Here is a 23779-nt window from a genome sequence, read left to right on the forward strand (position 1 = left end):
CCATTATAATGTTTCATGTATGACATGGTGTACCATTTATTTAACTTTATGTTTTCTCTTTGTATAAGTATGTTAAGTGCTTACTGTGCTTGAGATAACTGGAAGGCAAATGACCATTCATTGATGAGCAGAATGAGTCTTGTGGTCCCCTATTTGACCCATATACACATATGTTGCCATCAATCGGAAGCTCTGGGCTGCAGGCACAACAGCTTACACTGGCAGACTTATCCCTCCGTTCTACCTGTTGTGAATAATGGCATCTAGGACCCACTGGGGGGTGGAGACATTCACATCTAATATTTTTCATTTATACCAAAGGACTTCAAATCTCTTAGAAATTTGTAACAATTTGACACTTAAAATAAAAAACAAAAACAGTTGAAGATATCTTTTCTCCATTTGTTACCATTTTATTTTGGTTGACTGACAAGACTGAGGATGTGTGATGTCTATTTGGGTAGTTAATTTTCATGTTGGTCCTATTTACAGGCGACTGCCCTGTACGACTTCGATGGGGACACACAGAATGGAGAACTGAACCTGGCCGCAGGGGAGACAATCTATGTGTTGAGACAGGTAGGTGTCCGGGCAGAGCACCAGTCAGTTAAACAGGCAGCAAGACGCTAAACAGTAAACTGCAAATAATTTCTCTATGTGTTTTTAGAATAATTATTACCATTATTCATATGAGTTCTTAACCATTAAGTAAACAGGAATACTGATCACTTTCAAAATATCAGGAGGCATCTGCATTGACTGTTTGGGTAAGAGGAGTAGTTAAGGGGGCACTTGGGTCCCTGCTGAGGTGTTCAGCAATAGGTGTTAGAATCTAGCACCACCTTTGTTGTTGTAGGACATAGGAGAAGGATGGTGGGAGGCCAAGAATTCCAGAGGGGATCAAGGTCTTGTGCCAGAGTCGTACCTGGAGGTGAGTCACAGTAGTCATGGCATTGCTTGTATAGAAGAACGTGTGGTGATGATCAGTAGAGGCTGTAATGTAAGCCACTGCTTGTACCAGTGACTGCACTACACCAGATTAACCTTGCACCATGTTCATGGTGGCTTTATATGCATTACTGATCATCTGTGTAGACGATACTCTTTTAAGCGTTTTCAATACCGTATTTTCTTGAGTATAGTGCGCACCCATGTATAATGCGCACCCCCTACAAAAAAATTCGCTTATCAAGTGCAGAAAAAAATTACACCGTACCCCTTCAGCGAAGTCCCGTAAACGAACGGGTGATGAGAAACTTGGTCAGTACAAATTCAAAATTTGAGATAAAAAAATCACCAGACATGTTGATTTACCGTTTAAATTGTATTCTTGTTCTGCTAGGTATTGTTTTCCATCCAGGGATTAAGATTACCTTGTGTATTTTCTCGTAAACTAAGCCCGAAACAGCAATCAGCTGTACACACGTTTTCTTGGAATCTACCGGTGATTCGGTCAAGACACACCCAATGATATAACTTTACAGGATTTTAATCCAAGGATCAGCAAAAATTGTATCTGAAACTATTGTTTTTATCAGGAATAATATATTCAAATATCTTGTTAATTTAGTTGCAGCTTTTACTATTATTTAAAATAATAATAACCCTAAGCGAAGCAGCTGATCGCTATTGCCAGTTATTATCCCCCGCAACGAAGTGGAAGGGGGATATAGCAATGGGTGCCGTCCGTCTGTCTGTCTGTCCGTCCGTCTGTCCGTCCGTCACATTTCGTTTCCGGAGCAGATCTTGAAAACCGTACCATATTTCTTCACCAAACTTGGCACATAGATAGATCTAGTGGTGAACTGGTGCCTTTTGATAGTTTGGGATTTTTTAAAAAGTTATTTTTCGAGTTTCCATGGCAACGACTTTGATTTAGACTGAAAATGACGGTAGTCCTCGTTTCCGGAGCAGATCTTGAAAACCGTACTATATTCCTTCATCAAACTTGGCACATAGATAGGTCTAGTGGTGAACTGGTGCCTTTTGATAGTTTGGGATTTAAAAAAAAAATTTTTTCAAGTTTCCATGGCAACGACTTTGATTTAGACTGAAAATGGCGGTAGTCCTCGTTTCCGGAGCAGATCTTAAAAACCATACTATATTTCTTTACCAAACTTGGCACATAATTTCATCTCACACTATTGAATACATTTCCTTTCTTGTCGGTAAGTTCTGCATTGCTTGAGTGTATGTTCCTCCAAAAGTGTCATGGACACAGTTGTTGCATTCACTGACTAACTTCATACAGAAACACAACTCATTACAAATAAAACAGTGTAACTGATCTTAAACCTACTCAACTGTATAAACAATATATATTCTTGTCAACCATACTCTGTACTTCACTTGCTTGATAATGGTGTTAGAACCTACACCGAAACCATCGCTCCTAATTGTAATAAAGAAGTTGTTCGTCCATATGTCTCATCCTTACTCATTTCAAATTCAGTAAAATATTCTATCATAAACTGCAGATGGAAAAACAACACCAGTAATAACCTTTTTTAGTGCTGCAATTAGGCCATTTACAAAAAGGCCCAGTGAACATAGTTCACAGGAGCTAATGCATTGCACACACCCGACATATACATATATATATATGTGAGTATTTCATGCTTGTTATTTTTCACATGGAACCAGTCTGACAAGTCACCGTCAAGGCACTCACGCACGTGATCGTGTGATCGCGAGAACTACATGTTGACATAGAATCGTCAAACTATAACAAATATGACTTTTAACGAGTCAAAGTATGGCATTTATGATACATGTATCCATTCTCTGTCAACTAAAGTGTGTTTCAAGGTGTCAATAGCGGTAATCTGACCGCGGTTGCTGTTTAATCACGGTGAGTTGTGCGATCTTTCGATCGCTTCACACACGATTTTGCCGAAATTAATTAAAACAATATTTAATAGGAATTTTGAATAAAATCAATGAAATAAGTTACAAACAAAAGTCCAGATATACAAAGAACACTTTTTTATAGCCAGACAGTGTAATTACATGATTAATTTGCATACTTCAGTATGGATTGTTGACATGGTATTTTCGGTGTTACGTGCTCATGGTAATGTCTTTCCAGGGGGGGGGGGACATCAAAATTCATTATTTCGTGTATAATGCGCACCCCCCTCTACACAGCTGTGTGCACTATACTCAAGAAAATACGGTACAAGAAACTTTAAAATTGCAAACAAAACCCTGTTGACAATTTCAGATTTGGATGAAAATGCATGGAATTTGGCTTAAATATGATAATGTTTGAACCTTAATTATTAAGATCATTGCAGAAAAGAAAAGAAGTGATGAATAAGAAAACTGTACAAATGTACATATCTAAGCATTTAAAATGCTGTAATAGTCAACTGTGGACATAGTGAAGTCCTGAGGCAGTCATGTTGCAGGGTGTTCCGAGTGACCAATTCAGTACCTATGCCTGTGATTCATGAAGTTGGATATGCCAAGTGGGGTTTATGAGTTGAGGGTTCCTGTGATTAATGAAGTTGGATATGCCAAGTGGGGTTTATGAGTTGAGGGTTCCTGTGATTCATGAAGTTGGATATGCCAAGTGGGGTTTATGAGTTGAGGGTTCCTGTGATTAATGAAGATGATATGCCAAGTGGGGTTTATGAGTTGAGGGTTCCTGTGATTAATGAAGTTGGATATGCCAAGTGGGATTTATGAGTTGAGGGTTCCTGTGATTCATGAAGTTGGATATGCCAAGTGGGGTTTATGAGTTGAGGGTTCCTGTGATTAATGAAGTTGGATATGCCAAGTGGGGTTTATGAGTTGAGGGTTCCTGTGATTAACGACGTTGGATATGCCAAGTGGTGTTTATGAGTTGAGGGTTCCTGTGATTAATGAAGTTGGATATGCCAAGTGGGGTTTATGAGTTGAGGGTTCCTGTGATTAATGAAGTTGGATATGCCAAGTGGGGTTTATGAGTTGAGGGTTCCTGTGATTAACGACGTTGGATATGCCAAGTGGGGTTTATGAGTTGAGGGTTCCTGTGATTAACGATGTTGGATATGCCAAGTGGTGTTTATGAGTTGAGGGTTCCTGTGATTAATGAAGTTGGATATGCCAAGTGGGGTTTATGAGTTGAGGGTTCCTGTGATTAATGAAGTTGGATATGCCAAGTGGGGTTTATGAGTTGAGGGTTCCTGTGATTAACGACGTTGGATATGCCAAGTGGTGTTTATGAGTTGAGGGTTCCTGTGATTAACGACGTTGGATATGCCAAGTGGGATTTATGAGTTGAGGGTTCCTGTGATTAACGACGTTGGATATGCCAAGTGGTGTTTATGAGTTGAGGGTTCCTTGGAATCAGCATTGTTAGTTCTAAAAGGGATTGACTGTTGTAATATGTTTAGACAAGAGCCATTTATTTTCTTCTTGGGTGGATTTTCTTACTCTATGTAAACACATGCTAACATCAGTGAAATGCAGGAGGTCAATAAACAAGTAAATGGAAATGCCATCAGTGTTGACTTGATGTATATTGTGCAGAGAGAATTTAGGGGAGGGTAATCCATGAAACATGACAGACCCACTACTAAATTCAAGGAAAGAAGCCCTCAGGTAGACTGATAATTTTCCTCTAAGAATGATTGGTAGCACAAATATTCTTGATCAATATTAATGTTTCAGGTGGTGTCAATACCCGAGCCTGAGTTCCCACCCCCACCAGTGCCCTTCCCAGCTACCATCCCATCTACCATCCCAACAGCCGTCCCAGCCACCCGTCCAGCAGACCTAACCCCAGCTGCCAATGGGTGGGGGGGAGCGTACAACCAGAATGGCCAGCACGGTGCCATGCAGCAGCAGCAGAGCTATGATGAATGGGACGAAGACTGGGATGACGATGAAGATGATCAGTCCAGCAATAGCACCACTGGAGGGGCAAATCAGGTACCATCAGTACACATGTTTACTGGGGTAGGGGTTGGGATGTGTGAATTGGGGGTGAGGCAGCAGCCAGTGGTTTGTCACCACACTCATGGATTTCCTTAAAGTCACTTTGGGTTTTCCTCCCATACTATGCTATCATACAGTGACAACTAAAACACTGTTATAAACATAGAAAACAGTTAAGCTGATTTTACAAATTGTCATGCTCTTTTACACTCTATAATGCAAGTGACTTTGTTCGAAATGTCCCTCTGTTCTCCCAGCAGTGAATGGCTACCTGGTAGGATGAGATGGTAATGTGGCAGTTAATCTTCTGACGCCTCACTGGCAGCTTGGGTTGTATACTCCCCAGGCAGCTGAGAATGATAAGCGAGTGCACACTGATCCATAGACCGGGGTAATGTTAGTGCCTTGAGCATGCACCCTGGCACAATATAAGTACACACATTATAATTAATTATTAATATATAAAATCTTATGTTAATGTATAGCTAAACAATCTTCATGGTAAAGTGTGAATCCGGAGAAGTATTATGTTTGTGTTTATTACATCTATATGCATGGTAAGTGTGTGCAGAAACCTTTTACCCATACAAATATGGCACAAATGGATGCAGCAGTGGCGTGATGACATGTAAGACATGCCCTCCCTTGCACTTACAGGCATATTGTTCTATCACCCAGGCTGAGTTGAGGAAGGTGATCAAATCTCCTGGCCATGCTCACCTTACGCTCATCTACAGCAGATTATTGAAGCTGTTTTTGCTGCCTAGGGTGTGCGGTTTGTTTGTCACACTATTATGCAGTTCTTGGTGATTGTTTAAAGTCAGGATACAACCATCATACAGACTTGCCTAAGCTTCAGCTTCAGACATCAGATGACTGTTTTGTTGTAGGACCTCCAAGGATCAGGATCATTTGGTCTGTCGGTGCCAAAGAGGGAACACAAGGCCCACTCACCCACCTCTGAAATGTCCAAATATGGTACCATTAAGAGCAGCTTTAATAGGTGAGAGTAACAGAATTTATGGTTGAAGCTATGAGAAAATGCAGATTATCTTTCCTGGGGGAATTCAGTTTGAAAGTTCAGTGTTTCCGTGTGTTCTTCAGGATGACTACGTGTGGGGTAGTCTAGTTGTCAGTTGGTTGAGTTACAAGTTGCTTAGTTTCATTTAACCCTTTATTATGATTATTGCTTGTTAATCTCTTTGTGAAACTATTGCAAGATTATTATAAAACGCAAAATGTAATCAACTTTCTGATACTGCTGTTGTTTCTGCAGATGGTCTCACTTTGCAAAGTCTGGTGGCGAGGCCTTCATGATGGGCCAGAACACAGGGAACACACGAGTAGCTGAGAGTGACCTCATCAGGATGATTGTAAGACAGCACTGCAACAAATTGTAGCTTCCATATGCTTGACTTTCGGAATCATTTGTAGGCACTAATTCCTACTCTTTGACTTCATGTCAGTATTGTGGAGGACACTGGATGTGTGGAGCACAAGAATGGACAATCATCCTAACAGATAGAATAAGTAGAATCATTTTCGTTAAACAATTGCTGGTTCAACATGTTTAAGGAATCCTTGTTTCTTAAAGTCTCTTGTATATATATATATGTAACTGTGCCTAACAGAAACAGACAGGGTCACTGTAATAAACAGGAAACTTACTAAAATGGGTAGGATTCAGTTCTTCAAAGCAAAGATGGTGGGGTGTTGGAACCTTTGCTTGTATTTCCAGGAAACAATTGAAGGGCCGGAGTGGACCCCCATACAGAGCCAGTACACATGTGAGGTGGCATCGCCAAAGAAGGAGAGTAAAATGAAGGGACTCAAAAGTTTTATTGCATACCAGATAACTCCATCAGTGAGTAGTGCAGGCCAACACAGGTCCATTCTCTTTCCTTGAATAGATACCAACTAACGTTTATCAGGAATTTTGTGTTACTTTGTAATTACATTTGTTTCAGTTTTAAGCTGATTTGATATTATTATGATATTGTATAGATACCATTATTACGAGACAGTTGAAAATGACCTCCATGTCAACATTCTTTTCTTAGTGAAGGGAGGTAATGTGTGAAGATTTCTTCCCTCTTATCTACTTGAGTTGAAATTCTACACTGAAGTCTGATATTAAATGTATAGCAAAACTTTGTTCATGATACTACATAATTGAAAACAATTGGGTTTAGCATATCAAATTATCGTTGAGAATAATTCTTCCGAGTTGTTGCCCTGGATCCATACTTTTCATCTTAGTGCATAGTGTCTGCAGTGAGGACAAATTTTCTCAGTAACTAGTTAAGTTACGTGAATGAAAGTTTGCATACTTAGCTAAAAGATACTTGTCAAGACTGAGTATGAAATATGGTGCCGTTAACTTTTTACGGAGTTATGGCCTTTGATCTATGCTTTTCAACTAAGTGCGTAGTGTCTGCACTGGGGACAGGTTTTCTCTGAAACTACTGAATTTACATGAATGAAAGTTTGCATTCTTATCCAAGTGATACTTGTTAAGACTGAGTTCGAGAATTGGTGCCATTAATTATTTTTTCCAGAGAATGGGCCTTTTGTGTGTAAACAAAGCAAACCTAGTGCCTGTCTCTTCTAAGGCTTTATAGGACTCTTGTTTTTGTAGTTTTTGTTGACTACTATATGAACAAACAAAATTCTAATGTGCCCCATGGCAGGGGATAATTTGAACACTGTTTTCTTGTTGTAGCTTTGTCCTTGATTCATTCTAATAAATTCATGTAAAAAACCTTTCTTTTTTCAGTTCAATGGTATTCAGGTCAGTCGAAGGTACAAACATTTTGACTGGCTGCACGAAAGACTGGAAGAAAAGTTTCCTTGCATCCCTATCCCTCCTCTCCCAGACAAGGCAATATCTGGTGAGTACCGACCGACACCGATAGCTCCTGCCCCTCCAGCTCCTACTGGAATGGTTTCCATGAAAAAACATCTGTGTACAGTGAGAGTTGCTTGGTTGTCCAGTAGTTTACATAGTACAGCTTGTGTAGAGTGATGTCTGTCATATGCCCAACTGCTGATCATGGGCTTAAATCCCAGATTCCCTCGATAATCAAGACCAAGTTGTATCTGACCCTCACTAAGTAACTGCTACATTAAACCCTAATGATTCTTTAAGGTTCCATTCAGAAGATAAACCTATTGTTATTTAGCCATAGTAGGCAGATACCTTGAAATATTCAAATAGTCAAACTGACATCCCTCAAGAAAATGAAGCAACCTATTGTTCTTAAGTACACCACTATTACCACATCAGAAACTACTATGAATTGGAAATCTAAGCTCTGTATTTGAATTCATGGTAACCTAAGAAACATATTAGAATTTGAATGAATGTGAATAAGGCCTTATTGAAATAAGTAAGTGCACATGGTGACATTATTGACTTCATGTGGCCCCAGCTGTGATGTGATTTGTGCTGGACGGTAGGTTAAATGATATGTGTATCCAGCTGTGACATTTTACGAAAAGCCTGTGTAAATATAAACACACACCAAGAAATCATAAATACCATGATCCATTGATGATGCTACCTTGCCTGACATTCTCTCTTACCTGATGCAATTTTGAGTTATTCCCCTTTGAGTAATGATAAAACAATTAAATAGATTACCGTATTCGACCCAATAAGCGCCCCTCCCCCAATAATTTATATAGTAATTATTTCGTTTTAAATGAAAATTGTCCGGGAACCGAGGTTTCCGGATATTTGAAGTCCGTATAAGCGGGGCATGACTGTATTCTGTTTATTTTAGATATTTGTGACTTTGAATATTATGAGCAGAAAAAAATTACACCGTACCCCTTCAGCGAAGTCCGGCAAACGAACGGGTGATGAAAAACTTCGTCAGTACAAATTCGAAATTTGAGATAAAAAAATCACCAGACATGTTGATTTACCGTTAAAATTGTATTTTTTGTTCAGCTAGGCATTGTTTTATATCCAGGGATTAAGATAACCTTGTGTATTTTCTCGTAAACTAAGCCGGACACAGCAATCAGCTGTACACACGTTTTCTTGGAATCTACCCGTGATTCGGTCAAGACACACCCAATGATATAACTTTACAGGATTTTAAATGCAAGGATCGGCAAAAATTGTATCTGAAACTATTTTTTTATCAGGAATAATATATTCCAATATCTTGTTGATTTAGATGCAGCTTTTACTAAACATATTTAAAATAATAATAACCCTAAGCGAAGCAGCTGATCGCTATTGCCGGGTGTTATTTTTTACATGGAACCAGTCTGACCAGTCACCGTCAATGCTCCCGTGCACGTGATCACGTGGTCGCGAGAATTACGTGTTGACATAGAATCGTCAAACTATAACAAATATGACTTTTAACGAGTCAAAGTATGGCATTTTTTATATATGTATCCATTCTCTGTCAACTTAAGTTTGTTTCAAGGCGTCAATAGCGGTAATCTGACCGTGGTTGCTGTTAATAACGGTGAGTTGTGCGATCTTCCGATCGCTTCACACACGATTTTGCCGAAATTAATTAAAACAATATTAAAAGGAATTTTGAATAAAATTAATGAAATAAGTTACAAACAAAAGTCCAGATATACAAAGAACACTTTTTATAGCCAGACAGTGTAATTACATGAATAATTTGCGAACTTCAGTATGGATTTGTTGACATGGTATTTCCGGTGTTACGTGCTCACAGTAATGCCTTTCCATGGGGGAAAAAACATCAAAACTCATTAATTTGTGTATAATGCGCACCCCCTTCTACACAGCTGTGTTTTTTGGAAAAAAAGTGCGCACTATTCTTAAGAAAATACGGTAAGGCTTACTGATGAATTTACGCCAATTTGACTCTGAATTGGCCCCAATAAGCGCCCACCCCTTCTGTCTTTTTTAAGCGCCCTGGGCGCTTAATGGGTCGAATACGGTATGTGTGATTCAGATATCATTTTAAAAGTTTATTGTAACATTGATATTCATAAAATAGACATTATACATCACATTTAAATATTTGAAGGAATATGTATAGTAAAACAGATGCAGTTCTACATCTTAATTCTAATTGTTTTGTTTATATTTTACAACTTCAATATTGTATTGACAATAAATCAATGAGGGTTTTAGAAATATTTCCCAGCCTACGTCATACATTAATCTCTTTTTTCGGTTTTCTCTCTATTTTTTAATCAAGAATTCATACTGATAATTTTTTTTTACTACAGATGTTTATAGATATATTATCAGACATGTTTGGTTATGTTACCGGTTAATGGAACTCCCAAACATCCATGAAGTTGATGGCCCCTTGTGTATGGATGGTGTCATTTCCTCCTTGTTCCAACTGAATTTAATGGCATATCACTTGATGGAGATGTAATGACACATTCATGCATTATCAAACATGTTACAGTTTGATGCAACTGGGCCCAGGTCACGACGATTCTCAGTCTTGCTGGTATATATTGTTTAATATCGATACGAGACTTCATCCTAATACATACTTCTCTCGATCAGCCCTTGGGCTTTCCAAAGTTATGTATCTTCATATTATTATTTTCAGTTCCAGTTTTCAGTTCAATTACAGGTTTGATTTTTACCACCAGTTTGACACCACCCCCATGTGACATTACTTTCCTTGAACTATTCTTACTCCCTACACCCAGTGACCTTGTGTTATCATCTCCGTAGTACCGGAGTTGTGTCATGTTGAATGGAGGAGTAACTGTAAAGATGTGTGTCTATCCTCCATCTAGCGCCATCCTAGCACAACAACTTGAACAAGGTTAATGGAAAACAATAATCTGTATTTTATCTTATCCTGACTCATACTTATTGCTTATCTCTCTCTCTTCCGAATAGGTAGTGGAAACATCCTGTGCTGTTCCCAAAGAACAGAGATAACAGCTCACCCAAATGCACCCTCACTCTGCGCATGCGCACCGGAACCATGTGACCAAGCCCAGTAACTCATCACTCTCTCTTTTTCGCGCCATCTTGGCAGCTGGAAATTTTTTCTGTGCATCGTAATCCAAGCTTTCCTTAAAAATTCACCCTTTTAACAAAATGTTTTGCTTGGATTATCTTCTGTGGTATTATATACATCATATCTAACCATTATTTTATATATTTGGCATTAGAATTTTTCGTAATTTGGACTTAAAGCAGCCCCTATCGAGTTATGAAAACATGTAACCGATGTAAATTACGTGTTTCAGATTCGGACCCTCATCCAACCTGTACCAGCTGCACAGTACAGAACTGCACTGCAGAGAATAGATGCAAATTCTGCGCCCCCTTGGGGAAGGAAGAATTTTGTAATTATCTTTGTGCAGGGCAGAGGGAAAACATGGATCGAAAACAACGTGAGTCATCACGCTCGTTGTCATCCACGGAGACGGCAAAAAGTAAGAAGAGTTGAGAATCTACGCCCTGCCCTTCGTCAGAGGAATTCGATTTTGATATTATTCAAATTACTCCCGCTGAAGATGATGCAGTCACCCCCCATCTTACTTCCTCGTCTACCAGTAAGAAGGTTGGAGGGTCTAGGAATAAACCTACTGAAAGTTTCAGTCAGCGATCAATCTACAACAATTAGCTAAGAAAAAGAGTGCTGCATCATCTACTTTGAAGCTGTCTTTCCCTAGGAGAAAGCATGTTTTTGCAGAGGTTATCACCTCTACAGAACCACGGACTTCGTCCGGTCACAAAGGGGATTTCAAGAAAATCAGCTGTTTCTTCTAGCCAGAAGAAAGCCTGCGCGCAGACAATTACGTCCGCACAACCCAAGAGGTGCGCGCAGCCCGCAGTGTCATCCAATCAGGCTACAAATAAAGCTGATATAAACCTCAATCAGCCTCAGACCTTCGTGCAGATACCGGCCTTAGCGCAGCCCAACACAGCAATTAAGCAATCCCCTACCTTCCCGCAGGCTTCAGCCTGCGCGCATGCTATTAATCAACAAGAGTATACACAAACGCCAGCGTTCGCGCAGGCTCTCGCCTTCGTGCAGCCTTCAACGTTTACACTGCCAACTACCTTCACGCAGCCTACCTTTTTTACACAAGGTACTTTGCCAACCCCTGCTATTAATACAGATATGATAGCAAATATCACTCAGCAAGTTGAAATGGCTATGCAACAACAAATGTGTAAACAACCTGGCACGCAGTCGACTATCTCTTCACACAATAGCTCGCAGATGTCGCAGCCTTCATTTACGGCTCTGAATCCTAACGCCTCCTATCTTCTGCGAGAGGAGGATGTGTTCGAGCCCCCTCAAAATGACGACACATTGGGGGAAAATTACCCTTCAATTTATGAGGATCATGAATTAATGGCATGGATTACAGATAGACTACCGATATCATCACTGTCAAGAAATTCTTCTCCCACTGATACATACTGTATCAAAGGGGACGATATAGACACACTAACCATCCCACCGATAAAACCAATCTCCAACATTGCAGAGAATCTTAACGTTTCTTTTGCGAAAGCCACGAAATCAAAAGGACTTCAAACACCGAGCTTTTATTCTAAGAAATTCCCCATGCACACCATGTCGCAATTTCTTCGCTCACCGGAGATTGATGATGATTACTCACTTATGTCAGACTCCAAAAGTATAAGAAAATTGCACAACTTGAAACAACTACAAGACATGCATTCTTTGGACTAGCGATGTCACGCGCTATGAAAGAAGCTATGATCTATGAATTAAAAGAGCCTCAGAACGACCGTGAAAGAATGTTACTTTAAGCGCTCGTCAATCAAAAGAAAAATCAAGAAATTATTTCTGATCATATGAGTTCAGTGTCGGCAGGATTAACACTACTATGACGACAAGGTCTTATAAATAATTCTAATTGGTCAGATACCTATACCAAAGAATTATTAAGACAACCCTGGGAGGCCGCAACCATTTTTAATGGTAACATACGCAAAATAAACAAAGAAGTGCTTCAAGACTCCAAAGATCATATGCTGATCAAGTCAGTTCAGACTATGAATTCTATGTATCGTCAATCCATGCAGAAAACCCATTTCAAAAGCCGTTTCACGGGCATTCAAAAAGCTAAAGAGAAACGCTCGTACAACTACAGAGGCGGGAAATCATCTGCCTTTCGCAAGTCACATGAAACGTCACGTGATGCCGGTCGCGGCCGCGGATCGATTGAATCCCGCAATTACCGGTGAAGATGGGCAGATGAACGACTGGGAACTTCCCCCCCCAGCCGTTCATGTACAGCATTCCCCAGTAGGCGGAAGATTGGCAAGATTTTGGATGAATTGGGACATTCTTGGAGAAGAATTTGAATCCAACATTCTAAGAAAGGACTACGCCCCGACTTTATTCAAGAAACCACCGGAAATACGTTATCGGAAAGAACTGTTGCCGAAGTTGACCGAAGCAATCAATTCACTTCTCAACAAGGGCGCAGTCGAGAAAATTCAACCAGAATTACTAACGCCGGGTTTCTATTCCCCGATCTTTCTGGTTCCCAAAAAGAATTCAAACGAAAAGTTTCGTTTGATTTACAACATGAGGAAATTCAACAAGAAATACCTCCCCAAACCGGAGAAGTTCAGAATGATTCATTTACCACAACTAAAACAGATGATAAGACAGCACGACTTTCTCGGAAGCATCGATCTACAGGATGCTTACCTACACATTCCCATAAAACGGACTTTCAGGAAATATTTACGTTTCCTCTTCAAAGGACAACATTACCTTTGGAATTTCCACGGCCCCGTGGCTATTTACACGAGTGACCAAACCAATTGTGACATTTCTTCACAACAAGGGAATTTGTTGTGCTTTTTACATAGACGACGGGATACAAGCCCATCAATCAACAGAGGTACTCAGACTACAACTGAATTTCACCCTGAAATTATTAACACAACTGGGTTGGTTAATAAATTTTCAGAAGTCTGATCTACAACCATCTCAGGACCTCAAATTTCTGGGGATCAGATTTCTAACTAATCAGAACCTAATAATGGTACCAGGAGATCGGTGGATAAAAATCAAGACTTGCTTGCCAACAGCAATTTACAAGAAAATCTCAGTCAACGAATGGCAAGTGATACTAGGCTTACTCACGTCAGCCCAAGCGTTCCGAGGCAGACTACACTTACGCCCTATTCAGAGATTTCTAAATCCATACCTAGAGTATCAGGATTTAAAACTGCAACTACCACAAACTTTGAGGAAACACCTCTTATGATGGACAGTGAAATTGAACGTTTGCGCAGGAACTTGTTTAAACGAGCCAGATTACAACAACCACCTATTCGTGGACGCCTCACTTCAAGGCTGGGGAGCTCACTTCAACGGAGAAGTAACAGCAGGCCTATGGTTAGAAGCAGAAAAGCTCTACCATATCAATTATCTGGAGGCAGTAATCCGTGCAATATTTCACTGGGCCCCACAGTTAAGAAACCAACGTCTGATGATCAGAACAGACAGTTCAACTGTGGCATACAATATAAACCTTCAAGGCACGACAAAATCAGAGACCCTCCTGAAGTTGACATTTCAACTTTACGAGCTAATAGACAATCTGAACTTAACAATAAAGGCAAGACATATACCAGGAGTGGCAAATGTCTTAGCAGACGCCTTATCCAGGCCAGCTAAACCATCACCGACAGAATGGAAGCTACACCCAGAAGCATTCCAACTGGCAATAAAAGAGAAAGGTTGCCCACTGATAGATCTATTTGCAACCAGATTCAACAATCAGATAACAACATTTGTATCACCAGTGCCAGACCCACTAGCTTGGTCAGTCGATGCTCTGTCAATATCATGGGAGGGACTAAACGCGTATGCGTTTCCTCCACCAGCCGTGATACCACAGATATTACAAAAGATCCTACACACGAGCAGCCTACAACTGCTTTACGGCCTTACGGCCGGCGAGAACGTGGTTTCCAGATCTCGTCAAACTAGCAGGGAATCCAATGTTAAAACTTCCAAACTGGCCAAATCTACTGCTACATCCTCACTCCAATCAGGTCCATCCAAGACCAGATCTATACGAACTTCACGTATGGAGCATATCAAGAGCAGTCTTGTTAAAAGAGGATATTCCATAAGAGCAGCTAAGGCAGTCTCCTTAGCACTTCGTAGATCAACGAGGAATCTCTATGATGATAAATGGAAAAGTTTTGACCAGTTTGCAACATCCAAGGGTTTTTCGGCAGCCAAAGCTACTATACCACAAGTAGCAGATTACCTATGTCACTTACGAAGTACAAGGAATCTTAAAGGTTCGACACTGGGCACTTATTTGGCCGCTATCAGTTCTGTGCTGACAATGGCTAACGGGATAAAACTTACTAAAGTTCCCGAACTGATAGCCCTACTCAGATCCTTAAGACTTGAGGACCAACAGAAAAGATTAAGAACCCCAGCATGGGACCTAAATATAGTGCTACAACACCTAACCAGTGATGCATACGAACCGCTCCAACAGGCCGACTTTGAACACCTGACGCAGAAAACCCTATTTCTTCTGGCATTAGCTACGGCAGCCAGAATGTCTGAAATCCACGCGATAGACTTCAATCGCATCACATTTGACAGTGGTAACAACTCATCAGCGCACCTTGGCTTAAGATGGGACTTTATTGCAAAGAACCAGTTACCAGGCCAACCAGACAGACAATTCCACATTCCCGCTCTTTCCTCTGTCCTTGGTGCAGAGGATACAGAGGATTTATCACTATGCCCAGTCAGAGCCTTAAGATTATACCTACAAAAGTCTAAACCTAGAAGACAAGGTTTTAAATGACTATTTATTCCTTTATTAAGGAATACACACACAGAGGTATCCAGAACAACTATCTCATTTTGGATGAGAGCTGTTATTCTCAGAGCATACAGAACAGTGGGATTGGACCCCCCTTCAGCCTCCAACCCTCACGAAGTAAGAGCCTTAGCCTCAACTTTGGCACTTCACGGCAACTGCTCCATAACAACTATTATGGAAGGCTGTTTCTGGAAATCAGATACGGTTTTCGCCAATCACTACCTCAGAGACCTTGCAACAGAAGACTTAGCTGGTATTTACCAATTCGGACCATTAGTTGTGGCACAACAACTCACGAATCCTACCAGACGACATTAGAAGATCACACTCACCCAATATCACGTAGACTTGTTGACGTCAGGTTACCGTTCCATAACCAACGACTGAGAGTCCATACCCCCTGTTTTACTATGTAATTCAGCACATGAGTGAGAAATGATTGTGTTAAGATTATTGCTCTTCTCTTAACACACTAATCGTTTACGGTGAACAAGATTTAATCTTAGAAACCTTATAAATCCACAAATCTATATGATTTACTTCCATTTTGCTGCTCACAAAAAAGGAAGGTGGTCCCCAATTAAGAATTTACACAGAAGATTAACAACGTTCCTATGGGGTTTATAGAACAGATCGACGTTAATCACACATACAGGTGGAACCCACCACCTACTGTGAGATTCAAGCAATAAGTATGAGTCAGGATAAGATAAAATATGTATTTTTTAGAGTAAAAATATCATTTATACTTATCGTGACTCATACAAATGAGTACCCTCCCGGCCTTCCCCTCTTTCCACTGATGTGTTCCGACCATTAAGTAGGAAAAAAGAGAGAGTGATGAGTTACTGGGCTTGGTCACATGGTTCCGGTGCGCATGCGCAGAGTGAGGGTGCGTTTAGGTGAGCTGTTTTCTCTGTTCTTTGGGAACAGCACAGGATGTTTCCACTACCTATTCGGAAGAGAGAGAGCAATAAGTATGAGTCAGGATAAGTATAAATGATATTTTTACTCTAAAAATACATTTTTATTAGTCATAGTCTAGCGTAATCAGAGAAAGAAATTAAAAGGTTATTGATAGTTTTATGTTTTCTAAATCATAATTTTTTTAACATTAGAGAATAAGTACAAAAATGAGTATATTATCCAATCCGCTGTATTGCTAGAATATTGCTAAAAGCAGCGTAAAACCACACTCACTAACTCACTCACTCACTCACTCACTCACTCATATCCCGCTACTTGTATCTGCTCAAATGCAGTTGATCATTCCCCACCAGTGGATCTGTATGCATTCCGGTTATGTTTCTCAACTCCCTGGGGAGTCTTTACATCCACCTCACATATCGGTTATCCATTCCCTGCTGGGTGAACAGAGGCACATTTGAACTCAGCCACAATGAACTGTTCTTAATTTTGAACAAATGCTGATTATTTTGTTGAATTGATAATGTTAATACTTTGATGAAAGTCCAAGGATTTTGTCATCTATTGATGTTAAATTTGCCTTTTATCACAAATGTCCAATCTTGTGATTTGGACCAAGATGAATTTCAGTATCCAGTAATAGTATCAGATATCATGTAACATCTGGTTTGATTCTGTGTTAATATAATTGTTTTGAATCTTCTGCCAAGCTTATTTTCATCATACATCATTATTATATACAGTCATTAATGAAACTTGAATTTCAACATCTAAATCAACATCTAGAGACAGGCTTGACAAATCGTCACATACGATGCAGTACATTTTATTATTAAGTTTGTAAATTTTTTACTTATCCTGCATTACTCCTTAATGCATTCACTGCTTACCATACGACAACAAAGACAGCGCTCAGCGATGGTCTTGGGTGAAAAAAAAGATAATGTGTCCATTTTCAACTCCTGCTTTTTGCCTGGATCATCGCCGCTGTCATGTGACCTTGATGACAAGCCACCTTCCTCACATCACTGCCTCTAGCGTAACAGCAGGGACACTCTCAGCTGAGCTCTTCAAATTGGATATTTTTAGACCGGCTATTAGGTTCCATTCCATCAGCTATTACTCTAAATTATGTCTGCGATGGGTGATGTATTCTATTCATATTACCTTCACTATTTTGTGTATCAATATGTGGGTGATTTTGGTGTAAAAAGACTTTCCTGCCATTTTTAATTTATGTTACAATTGTTTACCTGCATGGGTAGTCTAATTGTTTTCAATTTGTAGCTACGTGTTTATAACATGTTTATGTGTATTAAAATACTGGTAGTTTTGGGCATTACATAGAGTTTGTGTATCATTTCATTGTATACACTTTCAACTCGTAAAATATTTGCTGGTAGATATTTGTAAAATTCTTTGGCAATTCTTCAACTCCGTATCAACCAACAACTCCCTATTTATGTAACATATGCTTGCTTGGTGTACCATTTGTCGTGGTTAAAAATCATTCAAAGATCCTATACCACGTTGTTTGGCTTGCATGCAAATTTGCTCTCTGAACTTTAAGTGTGATGTTTGTTCACATCTCTCTCCATCGTGTTTTGCTATTTATGGACAGGTCACACACAAACATATTTTGCAGAAGTCCCGTCGTGTTGCGAGGAAAATGTCTCAGTCGCAGGATGCGAGCAACGGACATTCTTCTGTCATAACTATGCAACCGTTATCTTCGGTTGGTAATCATGGTAATATGGCTTCCGTAATAGTGACTGCAGACATTCACCCTCCTCCAATTTCAACAATGTTGGAGGCTACTGTGATTATCATACCTGCTTCTTATTATCAGGTGACTAGGACTTCCATTGCAAAGGCCGCTTATGACACTTTTGTTGGGGGAGGGCACACACAAGCCATGATCCAGTTGACACTGATGGGCGTCACTTCTCAAGGGCTGAGTTGAGCGCAGCGCCTTCCTACACCCACCCACCCCCCTGCCCCCCAGGCACGTCTACGATTACATCAGCCTCAGGGCTGTCAGCGTACCTCATTATGTCAGCGACACATGATCAGCTTAGTGCTGTTCCACTTACTTATCCAGCAGCGCAACAGTAGTACTTTCAGAATTTTATACAATCATGTGGCAGCAGTCTATGGCACAATTGTACCCAACACCTGCACCTATGTACCAGATGCCAGCGTCAGCTACAACTCTTATGCATGCGTCAGCGTCTACACCGGCATCTAACATTTACCAAACACCTGATGTGTATTCTGTTCAAACCATACACCCTTGGTTAGCGCCAATACTCCAGCCTGTACGTGGGTATTGTCGCACGAGCCCTTATCACCAGGCATTCTTTTAAAAAAAAATTGATAGAGGAAGGGTTGAGCACCGTAGGAGAAGATGATCTCCTCCTGGGAGAGCGCGTCACCATTGTTCCAATTCTTTGGACTTATCAAATTGCTAAGATGGAGATTCCTCTGTTGAGTGGAATACTCATCTTAGCTTAGCACAAATACCTGAGTGGGCAGCAGACTGTGTCAGTTGCGCCTTCCCCTGGTAATGGGGTTGATAAGAAGGACATCACACCTCGATTCTGGTGGATCCGATGTTGATGGATATGGTTAGCACTGTCCAACTTGGATTCCGAGTTTAAGCGCAGGCTCCTTGATCAACTAGCATCCTGTTCATTGAACAAATTGCTGACACAACTAGAAGCTCTCTCATAGTTGATTTTTTTAACTTTTACAAAAACTTGTAGACAACAATTTGCTACCCACTATTCAACAGCCACATACACTCTTGTCAGTGGCAAGTGTTGCAGGTGCCAAGACCTGTATTCAGCTATCAATCTACCGTCTCAACTGAGGACATTCTCAACTGGTGGTTGATAGTCGAACATCTCCTTATTCGGGCTAGCCCCGAATTTACATCTGTTTGTAAATGTTTCCCGGCAGGGGTGCTGTGTTACAGGGCCAGACAGCCTCAGGGTTGTGGTCGTGCACACAACAGATTTGGCATGTTAGTGTCAGATTTGGCAGAGTCTGGAAGCGCTCATTCTGGACATCTCACATTGGCAGGAGCAGCTACAGTCCACCCAACTCACAATATCCACCGACAACAGCACAGTGGTGTGGTGCCTGCGCAATCAAGAGATAATTAACACAAACACTCCATTCTGCAACAGACGTTCAGGTTCTTTCATCTAGTGGATCGCATGAGACTATAATTCAGAGTCCAGTACATCCCCCGGCGTCGAAACATCCTGACCGATGATGACCTTTCTGGCCAGACAGGGTGGTTCCCATGGAGTGGAAACTTCACTCAGGGGCAACTGATGATTGGGCAATCAAACACTGACCTGTTTGCGATGCACCAGAACCACCACTGTATGTCTCCTGCTCCCAGATCTGCTGGCTTGGGTTTTCGAAGCATTCAGCATCCTCTGGAAGGGCTAAAAGCATACGCTTTTTTTCCCTCTTGCATTACTTCCCAGGTTGATACTAAGGACCAAAGTTACAAAAGAATTGCTCTGACTTTGATCATGCCTTGGTGGACGATGAGGAGGTGGTTTGTTAACCTAAAAATAAACTTGCAGAAAACGATCCACTACCCCTCCCAGAGTGGTCCAACCTACTCATCCACCCTCATGACAAACTAGCTCACCCATTATTATTCGGAGCGGACAGCTAAGGACATTATTTTGACACATCGTCCCTCTACCAGAGGGTTATACGATGACAAGTGGCAACCATTTCTAACCTTTTTTGATAAGGTAAAGAATCGAGATCCCACGTCACTCCAATTCCTAGCTGAATACCTCCTACACTTGCGTATCAAAGACATTTGAAGCGTACAATGTAATTGGTAGCGTTTAATTCAGTGTTGGCCGTTCTGGGAAATCGTAAAATGATGAAGACCCTGGAAATACAGGCCCTACTACGCTCCTTTAGGCTTGAGGATCAGAATGCAAATTTCCAAATTTCCCCTGCGTTTGCTTTGAATGTTGTACTTTGAGTACTCAAAGCATCCTCATTTTATGGCCTCACCAAGAAAACAATATTTTTCTTGGCATAAGCCACTGCGGCACGGGTGAGCGAATTACATATGATGAACATCACCCGGGTCGGTTTTGAGCATGGTGCATCTTGGGTTGTGCTGGGATTTTATAGCAAAAAATCAACCACTAGGCAACCTAATCGTTTCTTCACTATACCATCAATTTCTACGATTGTGGGAGTTGAAGATGAAGGTAAACTCCTCTGGTGTCCGGTGCGCACACTATGAGTTTTCATCCGCCACTCCTAAACTAGGCGTTGTTCGACGAAACGGTTATTCATACCTGTATTCCATACGTCCAAGACTGAAGTTAGTCACAATACCATATCTCTCTGGTTACGTGCAGTCTTCCTTTAAGGCTAAAGAGATCGCCAAACTTGATCCGCAAAGAGCGATTAATCCTCACGTAGTAACATGTAACGTAGTTACATAGTAACTGTTCTAACACAGTTATTCTAACACAGTTTTCGCTCGTCATTATCTTTCGTGATGTGGTTGTGAAGACGTCAAAGGCGTGCACAGTTTTGGCCCGCTGGTAGTAACCCAGCAGGTAACCAACCCTCGATGCAAATAATGAACTCGCCCTATACAGAGCCAGTCTACTTCCAGCGCAGGTCGTATGAGATAACCCAGTGGATGAAATGAAGACAAGCTTTTTTTAGTCAAGGTTTGGCTCGGTGACACAGTAGGTTGTTTTTTGGTGTGAATAATTGTTTTTTAAGCTTGGGTGACAGGCAGTGATGTGAGGAAGGTGACTTGTCATCAAGGTTATATGACAGCGGCGATGGTCTATGCAAAAAGAAGGAATTGAAAATGGAAAAAACATCTTTTTTTTCACCCAAGACCATCGCTGAGCGCTGTCTTTGTTGTCGTAAGGTAAGCAGAGAATACATTAAGGAGAAATGCAGGAAAAGTATACAAATGTAAAAAATATTGAGATTTTGCTAATTTTGTAGTTTTGCGGAACTGCCATTCACATAAGACAGAGAGTGAGCCCTTGGACAGGAGCTAGTGTCCTAGTAACCATGGTAAAACTATCAATGACAACCATCTATCTACAGGTCGCTATGAGGATGACTTCGTGAACGAGAGGATGAGGCAGCTTCAGATGTGGGTGGACAGGATGGCCCGTCACCCCATAGTGTCCCAGTCGGATGTCTTCTCTCACTTCCTCACCTGTACAGATGAAAAGGTAGGTGTTTCTTGTACAAGCTTCCTTACCCCTGGATAGTCAGCAATACACTCACAGGGAAGTCCAGGAGCCATGGCACTTTGTTCAAGATGTTTTTGTAAGAAATTGACTTTTGTCTGTTTTGGGGGATGGGTCATCTCAATAATGTATGGCATGAATTATGTCATTTTTCAGAACACAGTTAATGTATGTAAAAAGGCCTAGCAGGTATGTTTAGTTGTTGTGTAGGCCTATACATTATGGACTGAAGGCTTAAACAGAGCTCCAGATAACTTTTTGAACAATTGTGTTTTTACTCGAAGGTTTCTATTTTAATTGGGTTATTACAATTTTCATTGGGTAACCAATATTTTTTCACTCATCTATTCATCACTCTATTGGGGTTTTCCCAAAATGAGTAAGCTTTTTGAGATTTAAAAAAAATGAAAAAATGTTTTAGACACCATTGTACGCATGCTGAAAAAGCTTCTTTGGGTATTTACGTGTGCTGTTTTCCAACAATTGAGTTTTTCATTTAATGCATGCGTTTCTGTATGCAAGTTAATTGAAGGTAATTGGGTTTTGAATAGTTTTGAGGGGTATTTTACGCAAATACGCAGCTTATCTGTAGCTCTGCTTAAATAAGATTCCCACGACCTATCTAATGAATATCATGAATACATTTTGTACCATCTGATACATCAGAACTGTTTAAAGAAATTGATAGAAGTCCATTAATGCTACATATTAGTGCATATTCAAACTGTATTTGTAATGTGAATTTCAGAGATGGAAAGCTGGGAAACGAAAAGCTGAAAAGGATGAATTTTTAGGAGGAAAATTTTTTCTGTTATTACAAACCCCACCCCATCCACTTGATTTACGAGAAGTGTGAGTATATCAAACCGATTTTCTGAATACTGTTACTTCTATGGTCCTTGACACAATGCCAGTATCTGTAGACATCGTCTACCCGATGTGGAGGAAACTATCAATACATTTAACACAATAAGTTACAATACCTGTAACTGTGATGTTCGACACAACTCACTGATTAACTTTCCTATTTGCTGGTTACAGAGAGCTTAAGATGGAGAACTTCTGCAAGTTTGTGATGAGTATGATGGAGAGTACAAAATCCTTCATGAATGTGCTACATGAACACGCAAAGAAGCAATCAGGTGGTAAGTGGACATCTGTGTGGCCCAGCTGATGGAGACACTCCTTGTGTACAAGATAACAATGTACACCGTACACATGCTGGGGAGGGGGGGCTTTGGTTATACTGCTATATAACATAGCTACGCCATAAATCGCCAAGAACAATGAAGAACAAAGTGTGGTTTATTTCTCAAGACAACATTGTTTCATCATGATAACATTTCTGGAAATTCAAACATGCCCTCGCTACCATCGAAAATTGGACAAAGTTATTTTTGATAGGGAAGTGTCTAGTGAGTTTTTGCCCATAGAGGTATTTGGGCAACGTAGGTAAATGCAGTGGTCGAACGACCGAACCCAAATATAGGAGAAATATGACAATTGCTATTGGGATAAAAGGTACAGATAATCAACTTGACAATTGTGAGAACATCCGATAAATACCAAACTTACCCCCCTTGTCCGACATTGACAAGGTCTGATTGTATTCAGGGAGTCATCATTATTTAATTACAGGTAAATGTGTTTAAAGGTTGTATATTTTATTAATACCCTTAAAGAGGCTGTACATTATGTTGAAACCTCATATAAGAAATAAATGAATTCTGGTGAAAATGACTTATGATCATGAGATTTGTGATGTAACATAACTTGTTACATTGATATGTCTTATCTGTCCAGGAATCACATAAACTGTAGGA

General features: G+C 40.4%; 1 protein-coding gene across 7 annotated transcripts in view; it reads left to right on the plus strand.

Annotated features, from left to right (window-relative positions):
* LOC124115555 (sorting nexin lst-4-like) overlaps positions 1 to 23779 on the plus strand; it is a 65885-nt gene that overhangs the window by 30198 nt on the left and 11908 nt on the right. For 6 of the 7 annotated variants that reach the window (XM_048386341.1, XM_048386343.1, XM_048386339.1 and 3 more), the window contains 11 exons: positions 493 to 579; positions 857 to 931; positions 4657 to 4917; positions 5814 to 5926; positions 6200 to 6296; positions 6662 to 6787; positions 7700 to 7814; positions 10494 to 10517; positions 21808 to 21938; positions 22705 to 22808; positions 22998 to 23101. In XM_048386341.1, the coding sequence (XP_048242298.1) occupies positions 493 to 579; positions 857 to 931; positions 4657 to 4917; positions 5814 to 5926; positions 6200 to 6296; positions 6662 to 6787; positions 7700 to 7814; positions 10494 to 10517; positions 21808 to 21938; positions 22705 to 22808; positions 22998 to 23101 (1237 nt within the window). The remainder of the gene's footprint in view (positions 1 to 492; positions 580 to 856; positions 932 to 4656; positions 4918 to 5813; positions 5927 to 6199; positions 6297 to 6661; positions 6788 to 7699; positions 7815 to 10493; positions 10518 to 21807; positions 21939 to 22704; positions 22809 to 22997; positions 23102 to 23779) is intronic. The other variant, XM_046476584.2, reaches the window with a different exon arrangement.

The sequence above is a fragment of the Haliotis rufescens genome, unplaced genomic scaffold (genome assembly GCF_023055435.1).
Source record: "Haliotis rufescens isolate VD_foot unplaced genomic scaffold, xgHalRufe1.0.p SCAF_6, whole genome shotgun sequence".
Taxonomy (NCBI): domain Eukaryota; kingdom Metazoa; phylum Mollusca; class Gastropoda; order Lepetellida; family Haliotidae; genus Haliotis; species Haliotis rufescens.